This window comes from Elephantulus edwardii, unplaced genomic scaffold (genome assembly GCF_000299155.1).
Source record: "Elephantulus edwardii isolate Elephantulus edwardi_28Jun2011 unplaced genomic scaffold, EleEdw1.0 scaffold00092, whole genome shotgun sequence".
In the NCBI taxonomy this organism is placed as follows: Eukaryota; Metazoa; Chordata; class Mammalia; order Macroscelidea; family Macroscelididae; genus Elephantulus; species Elephantulus edwardii.
In genome coordinates, this window is record NW_006399842.1 from 9,431,647 (window position 1) to 9,443,646 (window position 12,000).

Genomic DNA, 12,000 nt, shown 5'->3' on the forward strand with positions numbered 1-12,000 from the left:
ATATACAGACAATTGGTTAAAAGAGGAGGAGAATGTCATGTGCATTTGACTAATTTCCTCTGACTTTTGGAGGCTGAACATGGGAGAGAGAGAAGGGTTACCCAGGCACAGATATAGAAGGAAGACTGTATGAAAAAAAAGCCACAAGCGTACAATGGGTTGCTGAGAATTGAGGCTGTGAACTCTCTGACTTTCCTCTGATAGTCAGTCCTCTAGGCTACAATCTAGACTGGCTCTATCCAGGATGATCCTCTGTCTCCAGGATTTGACTTACTCAGGGCAACAGTGAGCGCCCCCCGCCCCCCAACCAAGTCTTCTCTAACCTGATAGGCTGGGAGAGCAGGAGTGAGACAAATAATTTAAGAGTCCTTATCATTCCAACAGTCTCTGGCCAGCTCCAACATTATTGAAATTTAACACTGTTCCTCTTGATTACAATATCTAACACTGACTTAGACATTCTGGGTTTTCAGTGATGAGGGTTCCATCATTTTAAGTCCCTCCCAGGACAACAAGCCACCCATGGGAGACTTATCTTCTCACCACGTGGGCCAATGAGGGCATTTCTCTTACAGAAGGACTGAGAAGTGAAGAACTGTGAAGAATGTGGGTCACTGTTAAGGCAGACTGTTTGGTTGTGTGGGTTTTTTCTTAACCTAGTCCTACCATCTTGGGTTACTCAATGTATAGGATAGAGCAGCAGGAAAAGTAGCAGCAAATGTGGTCCCAAGGCAAAATTCAGAGAACAGATGGGTTCTGGGGAGAGAATGTGACCTGATGCCTCAAGCAGGGGACTGTAATAACACCTTGACATTCCAATCCTAAACATTTTCCAACTTGGCCTTGAACCTTGAAGTTGGGGTTAAATCCCCGTGGCAGCAGAATAATTGACGAACTTTGCATACCTTGGATCCTTTACCTCTTCCTGGGTCCTAGCTCCCTAGAAGGTAGGTGGCCAGAGACCATTTAATTTCCAATCCCTAAACACCACTCAAAGGTATATGCCCTGCATATTCCAAGCTTCAGGGTACAAGCTGCTTGGCTTTAGCAGTTTTTCAAACTTTTTCTCCCAAGTACAGGTTCGGCTAGGAGCTTGGGAAAGGAAAGACTGAATTTTGTTCCAGTCTCTCTCTGCTCAGTCTCCAAAGCGGCCCATATACGGATGTTTTTATGAGTGTGTAAGCATGCATGTGTTCTAACCACAGATGTGCACACTCCTAGAGACATAACACATTCCTTGCTGTGGCCATATGACAAATGGTCAGAATTTAAGGAGGCTCTGTGACTGCATGCTGTATCTGCAATTCATCAAAGACTTTGGGATGGGATTCCAGTCCAGCATTGTACATGACAAGACTTGGTTCATCTGCCCCACTGTGAGTCCTTCCTGGGTGAAATTAAAGGCAGACTGGTTGGGTGCTAAGGATCCCTGGTGTGGAGAGGCCTTTCCATTGAGCAGCTGACTGTGAAATCAATACCAAAGGGATGCGGGTCCTGATCCTGGGAATGCTTTGACAACTCCTTGTCCTTCCTTAGCCATGGCTGTGTCCCCGCAGGTCTTTCTGGGTGCTGAGTTCTTGGGCCTGGGGGTCCCGACAAGCACAGTCACCCTGGAGGTCACAGGACATAGGGAAGGGAGTGACCTGGAAGGAAAAAAAAGAGAAGGTGTGAGCATCGCTCGGATCTGAGACAATCATTTTCAGGGCGGCACTGCAGGGCATGAGAAAACCCACAAGATTGGGAGAGCAGAGGATCCAGGTTTAAGTTAAGGCTCTACTTCTGGTTAGCTCTGTGATAAGGCTTATCCAAACCATCATGGCTACCATCAACGCAGCTTCCTTTGAGGGGTAGGAGAGTGGGGTGACTGTAACTGATGGAGAATTGGAGGCTCTAAAAGGGGCATTCATTTGTCCAAAGTAATAAATGACAATTCTGGCATTGCAAGTAGGATACAAGTAGGCTCTCTCTGAGCCTAAGGTACCTATCTGTAGAATGGGTATGATAAGACTCAACCAGAATTGTTAAATACATATGAGGGCTGAATTAAGTTATGGACGAACATCTGGAATGCACTAAAGCAATGCTGGAGGGAACTCCACTGGCCTAGTGGGTGAAGAGATGCATTGCCAGTGTACAGGCAGGCGGGCTGGACCCACCAGCTGCTTTAGGGGAAAGAGATGAGTAATCTCTTCCTGTGCAATTTACAGCCTCTGAAAACTCCTCGGAGGATTAGTTGTAAGTTGGTTCTGACTACACAGCACATAACAACAGACCAGTGACAGTTGAACAGTATAATGGAAAAAATTATCATTTATAGATTTATTGTGATAATCACGGAGCACTGTTGGCCTAGAGGAAAAAGACGGTGCATGGTGATCCCGAAAAGCATGACGCTCGAATCCAGCAGCTGCTCTGTGGAAAAAGGATGGGCAATCTCCCCCCATGCCATTTACTATCTCTGAAAACTCAGTGGAAGGTCAGCTGTGAGTCAGTTCCAACTGGATGACACCCACAGATAATTCAGTGCAAAACAGACACTTTACACGTATCTTAAACAAACAAACAAAACAAAAAATAAAAACAAAACAGCCAAACTCTCTGCATGTATTTGTTGCTAAGTGTTGCCAAGTTGATTTCAGCTCTATATGGCACAATGATACTGCTTCACAGAGTTTTCTAGGTTGTAATATTTATAGAAAAAAAATTGCCCCGTCTTTTCGTGGCACTGGTTGGGTTCACACAACAGTCACTAGCACTCCCTAATTGCATACTGGCAGTTTTGATTTGGGAGAAGCAATAATGAAAACAGAAGAAGCATGCCCGATGCAAACCCTGGCCACTTTCGGTTGTTGTTATGCTCCCTCAAGTTGGAATCCACTCCGCTGACCCTTCGGTGGGTCTTCAGAGGCTGTAAATTGCATGGGAGAAGACCGCCCTATAAGTAGCCTGTCGTAGTAGGGAATATTTCACAAACAAGTATTGCAAAAACGTCACTAAAAGTCCTCAGAAGCAAGTTTTGACATCGTTTCAAAAATGAAAGACAGAATTCCAGTTCCTAGTCCATTGCTTCCTATGATCTATGGCCTTAGGTCAGTTTTCCTTTCCAGAAGATGATAGGAGGAGTCTAGAAGAGCAAGTGTCTTCTTGATGCAGCAGATGATCTCGCTTCCAAAAAGCAAACTATAGTCCCCGCTTGAGCCCTAGCCGGCACTAACGCAAGTCACAAGCTGATTTCACCTCATTGCATCATGACATTTGCATACAGCTTTCCCCAGAGGGTCCCCATCTGCGCAGATGGATTTAATGACCTCATTCGCCTCCTGCCTGGGCATGGTCTCCAAGAGCTCACAGGCTCAGAGAGCATCTTTGTCTCTCTCACGTTCTCTCCTCTCCTTGGAGCTGAAGTCACTGTTAGTGCTCTTGGTTTTTGTTTGTTTTTTCCTCTCTACTTCTTTATCTTTTCTCCATCCATCGCCATCTCCCTTCCTCCTTGCTGTAATTTTGTAATAATTTAAAATGTGGGACTGAACATCAGAAAGATTGAAGTGTAAGTCCCAACTCTCTTACCCAAGTGAGCTGTGACCTTGGGCATGTGACAATTTGAGCATCAGTTGACTCATTCAGTAAATGGTGATGATGCTACCTTCAGAGGTTGTGACGAGGGCTAAGTGAGATAATTCACTTTATTTATTACATAGTGTTTGGACATTGAGTGATAAATTGTATTTTTGCATGCATCCACGTGGATTTATATATTCATCTATCCCATAATCCTAGCCATCTAATTTTCTCTTCTGTTTGTTTACCTTGTCAAACCTACTACCAATTCAGTTTTAATAAGGCAGGGGCCATAATTGTTCCTGCTCATTGTCATTTCTCCAGGACCATAGCCACAGAATAATTACACTTTTATTCCTTTCTTTATGCCTCTCTCAACTTTCTCAATGATCTCTTCCTTTCCACTCAAGACTAACATATCTTTTTCACTCTTTCTAATTTAAATGACTAGATGCTAGAGGCGAGGGTAAGAATTTTTTCTTTATGAAGTGCTCCTCCTCTTTCTGTCTACAACTGTTTACTCTTCCCCAGTATATATTTCCTTTCTTTGGCCTTCATTGAGACTATTCTCCCATGACCTCTTTGTCCTCCAGAGAAGAATAGAAGAGTAGACCTGGAAGGGATGCAGAGGGCTAGCTGCAGCTTTAAGGGGGGATACTGAAGCCTGAGTCAAAGTCCACTTCAAGCCTCTGAGAAAGAGTGTGAAGATTACCACCAGTGGGAGTCTAGAGGCTTGGTCAGGTATCCGTCTTGCTACATATTTGCTAAGTAACTTTGGAAAAGATACCTTCAGCATTTTGACCCTCACTTCTCCATCCATAAAATGGGTATTTACAAAAACCCACCACCAGCACCACCAATATCTATCATATGGTATGTGAGCCAACAAGAGGAAATACATAAAAATCCCTACCATGCAGACTATGGCTAGGAGATACTCAATGTTGAATGGTTCTGTGTTGAATCTCAGTTTCTCTCCCACTCACATTTCACTATCTGTGACACTTCTCTTCCCTATTGTTCCCCTTTCCCACCTTCCCAGACCTGGACAACCTCTCTGTCCCCAGCTCACCCATGAAGTCATCTATCTCCTTCTTCTGTCCTTGTCTGTACATTCTAATTAGTATTAAAGTGATCCAGTTACCTCTAATGTTTTCGCTACCATTGTCTCTGTTCTACTTCCTCATTGGGCTCTGAGACCCATTAAGGGTACTTTTACAGCTGTCGTATCTCTTGTATGTTCTGCTACATCTTGTACAGATAGAAAACTTTCCCATGTGATCAAGGTCCTGCAAAATCTGATCCCCATACACTTAAAACTCATGTGAATCTTCTTTCTCCTTCATTCTCAATGACTTCCTATTTTTAAAAATTGGATTCTTTAAGCATTCCAAGTGTTTTCTTGCTTTTATATCTTTTCCCATTATTGTTCCAATTCTGGAAATGTCCTTTTAACAGCAAATACCTTTCCTCATTATGTCTTACCTCACACATGGCCCCTTTCCTCATCAATCCATTCAAAGATGACATCATCACCTTCACTCTGTACTGCAGCATCCTATCTCTACCTATTTCTTATCCTGAATTGCTGGATGTCTTCTGCAATTCATTGTCAGCTCAGCCGAGACAGTGACCATGGCTTCTGTTGCGTAGGTTATCCCCAGCACTAAGTGTTTGCACAGGTATTCAGGATGAACAAATGGATGTATGGAGATACAAGCAAGATGTATGTCTGGAAGTCACTGCTCTTGCACTTACTTGCCAGTTGATTTTGTGCAAAGGTTTCTATCTTCCTACTTAGCCATAAAGAATTGGTGTCAATGGTCTCAAAGTTCTCATTTGGCTGAACATTGTTCTCAGTTTGAGAAGACAGAAGGCAATGCCCTGTTCAGAAAAGAATACAAATGGAGATCCTGCCCCCTGCTCTGTCCTGCATGTTCTCCTTTCTTTATGCTCTAGTTTGATCAATATCTCTGAAGCCATCAGCTGGTAGGACTTGATACCAGTGAGCTTCTTAGAACAATCTGGTTACCATGTTGGTTCGGGGTCACCATTCTTTCCTTCTTCAGGTTGGCTTAGACAGTGTTAACACTGTTCCATAAAAATGTCATCTAGAAACTAAGAAAAGAAAATCAAATCCAAAACCAACAAGGTTGTTGTCTCCACCACATTTGTAACAGCAACGTGATTGGCTGGGCTCATGCTAGACATTTGAGAGCTAGAAAAGTCCAGGTTCCGTTGTGGACTCTACAATGGAAACGTAAGACTTCTGGCAAGTCTCTAGAACCCCGGGAATCTTAGTTTCCCCATATGTAAGATGGAGATCTTTCTAAAGACCTCTCAGGCTTCTGGGGAGGAATATATGAAAACTCTTATCAACAAATTAGTTCCCACAGTGCCTGGCACAGAAGCCATGCATTATGTCTTGCTTCCATTTCTCAGTTTCTGTATCTCCTCCTTGAAAATGGCCAATGCTGAGACCATTCTGAGATCTCTTTAAGCAGCCTTAGTGGTGTAGTACTGAGCAGACTGGAAGGACTGCAGTTTGACGCTGCCAGCTGCTCCATGGGAGAAAGCTAACAGAGGGTGGAATGAGCTGGGACCAGCTCTTTGGTAGTGGGTTTGGTTTAGCCACAAGTTTAGTCACTGACCAAGTGCCTAAAACTGAGATGAAGAAGATGGAGCTCACCAGTTCCACCCGCTCCCTCAGGAGTTCTTTGATCTGACCTGTATGACACCATGGAAAAAAATATCTTTACACAATAGTGAACATCATTCTTCCCCCACATACCCTGACGCTGACTGAAGGAGTTTCTGTGCCAGATGATTTGCATATGGTAGCTCTTGATGTCACTCAAATATAAGGCTATCTTTGTTAATTAACCATATTGTAAATGAGGAAAATAGAAGCTTCTCAACGTTTAAGACAAAACAATCTTGTCCCAGGCCTCACTCTAGATAATTGTAAAAGATAGAGGTTTGCAGATCTATTTCCCTTCAATGAGTGAGTGTAAAAAAAAAAAAAAAGACTGAGATCCTGTTAGCAACTAAGAGAAACAAAAAGATACCTTTTTCATGACATGGTGAGTCTGATTGTTTTGTGTTTATCAGATACTTGGCACTAAAATAAACTCAAGGCATGTTTTTCCTCACTCATTCCTATGAATAATCGTAATTTCGCATTGTACAGGAAACGAATATGCAAAGAGGTGAGTCACACAGCTGGCAGGCTGCTGGGGACCTGTATACATATTTGGAACACTTGTAGGTACCACGATCGCGCCTCTCCATTCCCCCTCATCTCAGGAGACAGGCAGAGTAGGAGACAGAATCCTCTCTTTACAGAAGAAATTGAGACATAGAAAGAAATCACACTCCAATATAATGAGGGCTCTTAACTGGATTATCAGATTCCCTTACTCCCCCTGCAGCTTCCTGTATTCTTCTCCAAACAGCTCGCCATGAAAATATACCACCTACAGTGTGAATATTGTGGTGGTTGGCTTACATTTGGGGATTCCCAGCACCATGTGTCTAGACTGTCCCATAAATGTTCAGGCTACACACTCTGTGGTTCTGTCAAAAGTACTAAAGGTCAGGGCTCTATGCGCTTCTTTTCTGGGCTGGAGACAGTTGTCAGACATGGAGATTTCGCCCTCTGGGTGAGCTACCCAGGCTAACACTTCCATCCACAAATGTGAGAAGCTCAGGAATGCTGCCCAAGCAAAGGCACCACAGGGTCCTGGGTCTCTATTTCCTGTCTGCTGGTGCAAAGAGTGTTGATTATGGAAACAAGCAAGCTGAAATTGTTAACACTCTCAATCTCTTCTCCATCTGTCATGGTGCTGCCAGTTGGCCCAGTGGTGAGAATCTTTGTTTTTTTTTCATGTTGAGCATTAATCCATATCACTTGCACCAACCGTGATTTCTTCTAGGGCTACGCTATTGTTTGTTTATTTTGTACCACCAAGGTGATTCCAACTCATAGTGACCTCACGTGACTGTGAAGAATTGTCCTGCAGGCTCTGTATGTCTTGATGAAAGCAGACTGTGAAACCTTTCTTCACAGAGCAGCTGGGTAGACTTGAAAAACCAATCTTTTTGGCAGTCCTCGAGCTCTTAACCACTGCATTACCAAGATTACTTATTCCCAGCTATTTAGACTTGTAAAATGGCCTTGTCAAGGACAAACAGAAGCAGAGACATCTACAAAGTTTTAAATCCTTTAAGAACTTTTTCAAAAATATATTTTGAGCCTTTATTTAGTTGAGATAACATTTTAAGACTTTCTAAACTTAACATTAATAGTGAATTTTAACTTAATGTGGATATCTGGAGAGCTAGGGTTACTTAGTGGTAAAGAGTTGTGCTGTCAACCCAAAGGTATGCAGTTCAAATCCATCAGTAGCTCTGAGGGAGAAAGAATGGGTATTCTCCTCTTGTGCACTTTAGAGTCTCTGAAAATCCACTAGAAAGCCAGTTATGAATTGGTTTCAACTTGATGGTACATAAGAACAATTGTACATAAGGAAAACAGAAAAGTAGAAAATGAGTTTTCAAAGCTCCAATCCAGAAAGTTTCATGCATTCCTGTATACATAAATACAAACTAAAATAATATGCCTTAGAAAAATCCTGAATGTGCTGTGAATCTATCTTATCTTATCTATCTATCTATCTATCTATCTATCTATCTATCTATCTATCTATCGCAGAGCTAACAGAGGGCAAAGTTAAGTAAACTTCTTTATCATGACTAAATATTTTGAGAGAATGAGTTGCTAGTCCTGGAACCTTGGGGTCACAGTTTTGGGGAATATCAAGGTCAATTGTCATAACAAAATCCACGAAGACAACATTCTACAGTCGACTTGGTTTAGTAGTGACTAGAGTATTAACAACTTGTGAGCAGCCATCTAAGATGCAACTAGTGGTTCTTTTTTTTTTTTTCTGAGCAAAAGAAAGAAGAGGAAAGAACAGCAAGGGTATATAGAAACAATTAGTCCAAAGGACCAATGGTCTATGCAAACTTCAAATCCTGAAGGACCACATGCTACCACTGCTGAACACTCGAAAAGGGCTGATGTTTCACTGAAAGCTGTGGGGGAGAATGAGAGCAAGTATGAACAGCACCCATCCCCCCAAACCGCTATATAAAAAGATAAGCCTATTGCTCTTAGACACCTCTCCAAAGTACTGAAGAACAATGATGTCACTCTGGAGACTAAGCATGATACAGGCCATGGTCTTTGCAATCACTTGCTATGCATCAGAGAGCTAGATAATGACTAGGGATGATAGAAGGAGAATTGATGCCTTTGAGCTGTGGTGTTGGAGAAGAGTATTGAATGTACCATGGATGACTAAGAAAACAAACAGGTTCATCCTAGAGAGGGCTAAACTAGTCTGCTCCTTGGAGGCAAGGATTCTGAAGCAACGTCTGACATACTTTGGACATGCTGCAAGGAGGGGCCATTCCTTAGAGAAAAGCATCAGCTTGGGAGGGTGGAGGGACAGTGCAGGAGAGGAAGACCCTCTATGAGGTGGATTGATTCAGTGACTGGGGTAATAGAAGTAGGTGTGTCAGAGAGACAGTGAGATTGGTACAGGATAGAGCAGGGTTAAGGGCTGTTGTACACAGGGTCACTGTGAGTTCCAGGCAACTCGACGACACATAACAACAACATAAAGGCAACAATATCACCAGAAAGGTTCTCACTCCTTAGAATAACCAACCACCTAAGGTAAAAAGAGCAGCACTTGCCCAGGGGTAAAGCCCAAAAGACTGGAACGGAAGGTACCAGGATTAGTAGAAATAAGAGCAAGGCAGGAAGTGAGAAGAGTATGATTAAACTGGAGGTATGATAATTGATGCAAAATATATGTAAGTGGAAAGCGAATTTTCTTTTTCATCTCTCACTCAAAATATAATACAAAATTAAAACTAAAACATACTTAGCATTTTTTAAGAAAGAGAAGATGGAAATGATATATTTTCTAAAGAATAATAATTGGAGGAGTCTGAGATTCTTTATTATTAAATATTTTTGGAGCAGTGTGAGTGGTCATTGGGCCACATTCTGAATAGCAAAATAATAAAGCAGAGCTTGGAAACAATTTCCTGAAAGGCACCAGACAGTTCGTATTTTATGCTGAGCAGGTGTTAAGGTATCACTATTTTAATGTACAATATATAAATGAATAGCGAGCTCTGGAGGCCCAGCAGTAAAGCTGAGCTGTAATCTTAAAGGCACACGATTCGAATGTACCACTTGCTCTACAAGAGGATGGGTAATCTCCTTCTGTGCAATTTACTGCCTCTGAAAACTCACTGGAGATCAGCTCCAACCTGATGGTACGCAACAGCAGCAGCATATGATTAGAGTCTCAAGAGCACGTCAGAGAGATTTAATGTAATGAGGTAGAAGATGATGTTATGCCAAGCATGACAAGCTTTTGGGGTGCCTAGTATGTGCCATGATGGAGTAAATTAATAAATGGAAACTAGTTTAACTGTGAATAAAGTATTATGTAGAGAAAAGCACTAGTCTAGATGAAAAGGAGGCTTGAGTGTGAGTCCTTGTTTTGCTATTGATTTTGTGTATGGTATTAGATAATGTGTGGTCTTTGGCTTCAGTTTCTCTATCTCAAATGGAAGATAATAATCATATCAATAGAAATATTTTAGAAAAAAACATAAAATTTGGCAAAGCACTTAGTAAAGTATGCAGCAATTATGTGTGATCAATAAATATTGATTATTATGTTGATGATGACATTGGTGGTGACAGTGTTGATGAAGTGAAGATATTGTTGGTGATACTATTGATAAGGCAGTGGTGACTAATTTGTATTGTGTAAAAGTGTCAAACTCCTTATAAGATCAAATGAAAATGATGGTCTGTTTCATCCACAAGGAAAATCAGAGCTGCACTCCAAATGGAAGGGATCATAATACTCCTGAAGCCAGCGATTTCTGGATGAAGAGTTAATTTGCTCAGCCACCTCCTTGCTATGTCTTACTGATCCTTCATGTTCACTGCATGATCCTTCATTTTCCAAGAAGCCTTCTAATGCGCCACAGGTTGGCTCAGGGTCATAAACTTTTTGTTTCCTCCTTGGCCCTCACCTTGGCTTATTAAAGTCTTCAAGTTCAGGGTCCTGCTTCTACCTCCATGTTCACCTCTTTTCCTTGTCCCATTGCCATACTCAAGGAATTGCTGTTTCCTGATATTTTTCATTATAACTGGGCCTTTACAAACACTGTTTCCTCTGCCAGGAACATCATTCTACCTCTCAGCCTCACCTAGTCCCTTCTCTACTTTTTAAACTAGTAAGACCTATTGTACTTTTGATATCTCACTTTTGATATTGCCTTCTCTGGACAGACTTTCTTGACCAACAAACACCTGCCATGTTTCTCATTTTTTTTTTAACCCATGTTGCCTGACCACTATTCCAGAAGACTTGAACTTAATGTGGCTGGTATTAAATACACCTTATTCATAACAAACACATTATCTATACACAGTCACTCAACAAATGTCTATTGAGCACCTAATATGGGGCAGGTAATAGTGATGTAATTTGGAATTTGGTATAGATACATCAACAACCAAAACTAATGCATATTCTTAAGCACATGAAATGAAATTTGCATAAAGCAAAGGTAAGAGTAGTAACTAATAGATACATCTCATAGTCTATGTCAAAATGCTAAGTGCTGTGGAAGGACAGAAGAGTAGAAACGAAGACAAATGAGTACAGGAGTGCTGGAAGAGATGTAGGGTAGATGGTCAGTGTGGAGGTCATGAAAACACGGCGTTTGAACAAAGACTTGGAGATGAATGAGTAAGTCATTGAATAAATGGAGAAGGGTGTTTTAGGTTAAGGAAACAACTAATAATGGCTGGAAAGTTAAGAAAGTATTTGACCTGTATAAAGGAAAACACAGAGTCTAGAGTCCTATAGAGTTAAATGAGAGCAAAACGCAATGAGTGATGAACTCAGAGGAGTAATGGTAGTGGGAAATGCATGTAGGGACATATGGGCCTAGATTATCATTATATTAAAGAATATTTAATGACTTTCTATTCAATGACTTTAATTGTCTCCATACATATTCATCCAATATCTTCCTGATCAGTGAGCTACATGTTGATAGAATATCCTTTCCTAAGTTGAGTTGCCAAATTTAGCAAATATATATGGTAACCCTACACTTCAGTGTCGGCAGTTGGGAGTGATAATCCTTTTTTGCATACAACCAGAATGAAGCTCTTCTGATTCTTGATCAGTCTTAGCTCTTCTCTATGAGAACCAGCCTTCAAATTCCTGCTCGATAACCACATCACTCAGGAAACCATGTGGAGAGTCCTTAGACATGAGCTAATACAAATACCAAGAGATAAAAACCCAAGGTGAGTCTGGCCTGTCTAAGGTC

General features: G+C 41.6%; 1 protein-coding gene across 1 annotated transcript in view; it reads right to left on the minus strand.

The window, feature by feature from the left end:
* Window positions 1-1,532: 1,532 nt before the first annotated feature.
* Window positions 1,533-12,000, minus strand: part of PAPPA (pregnancy-associated plasma protein A, pappalysin 1) — a 305,562-nt gene continuing 295,094 nt past the window's right edge. The window contains exon 23 of the mRNA XM_006890754.1: window positions 1,533-1,643. Coding sequence (XP_006890816.1) covers window positions 1,533-1,643 — 111 coding nt within the window. The remainder of the gene's footprint in view (window positions 1,644-12,000) is intronic.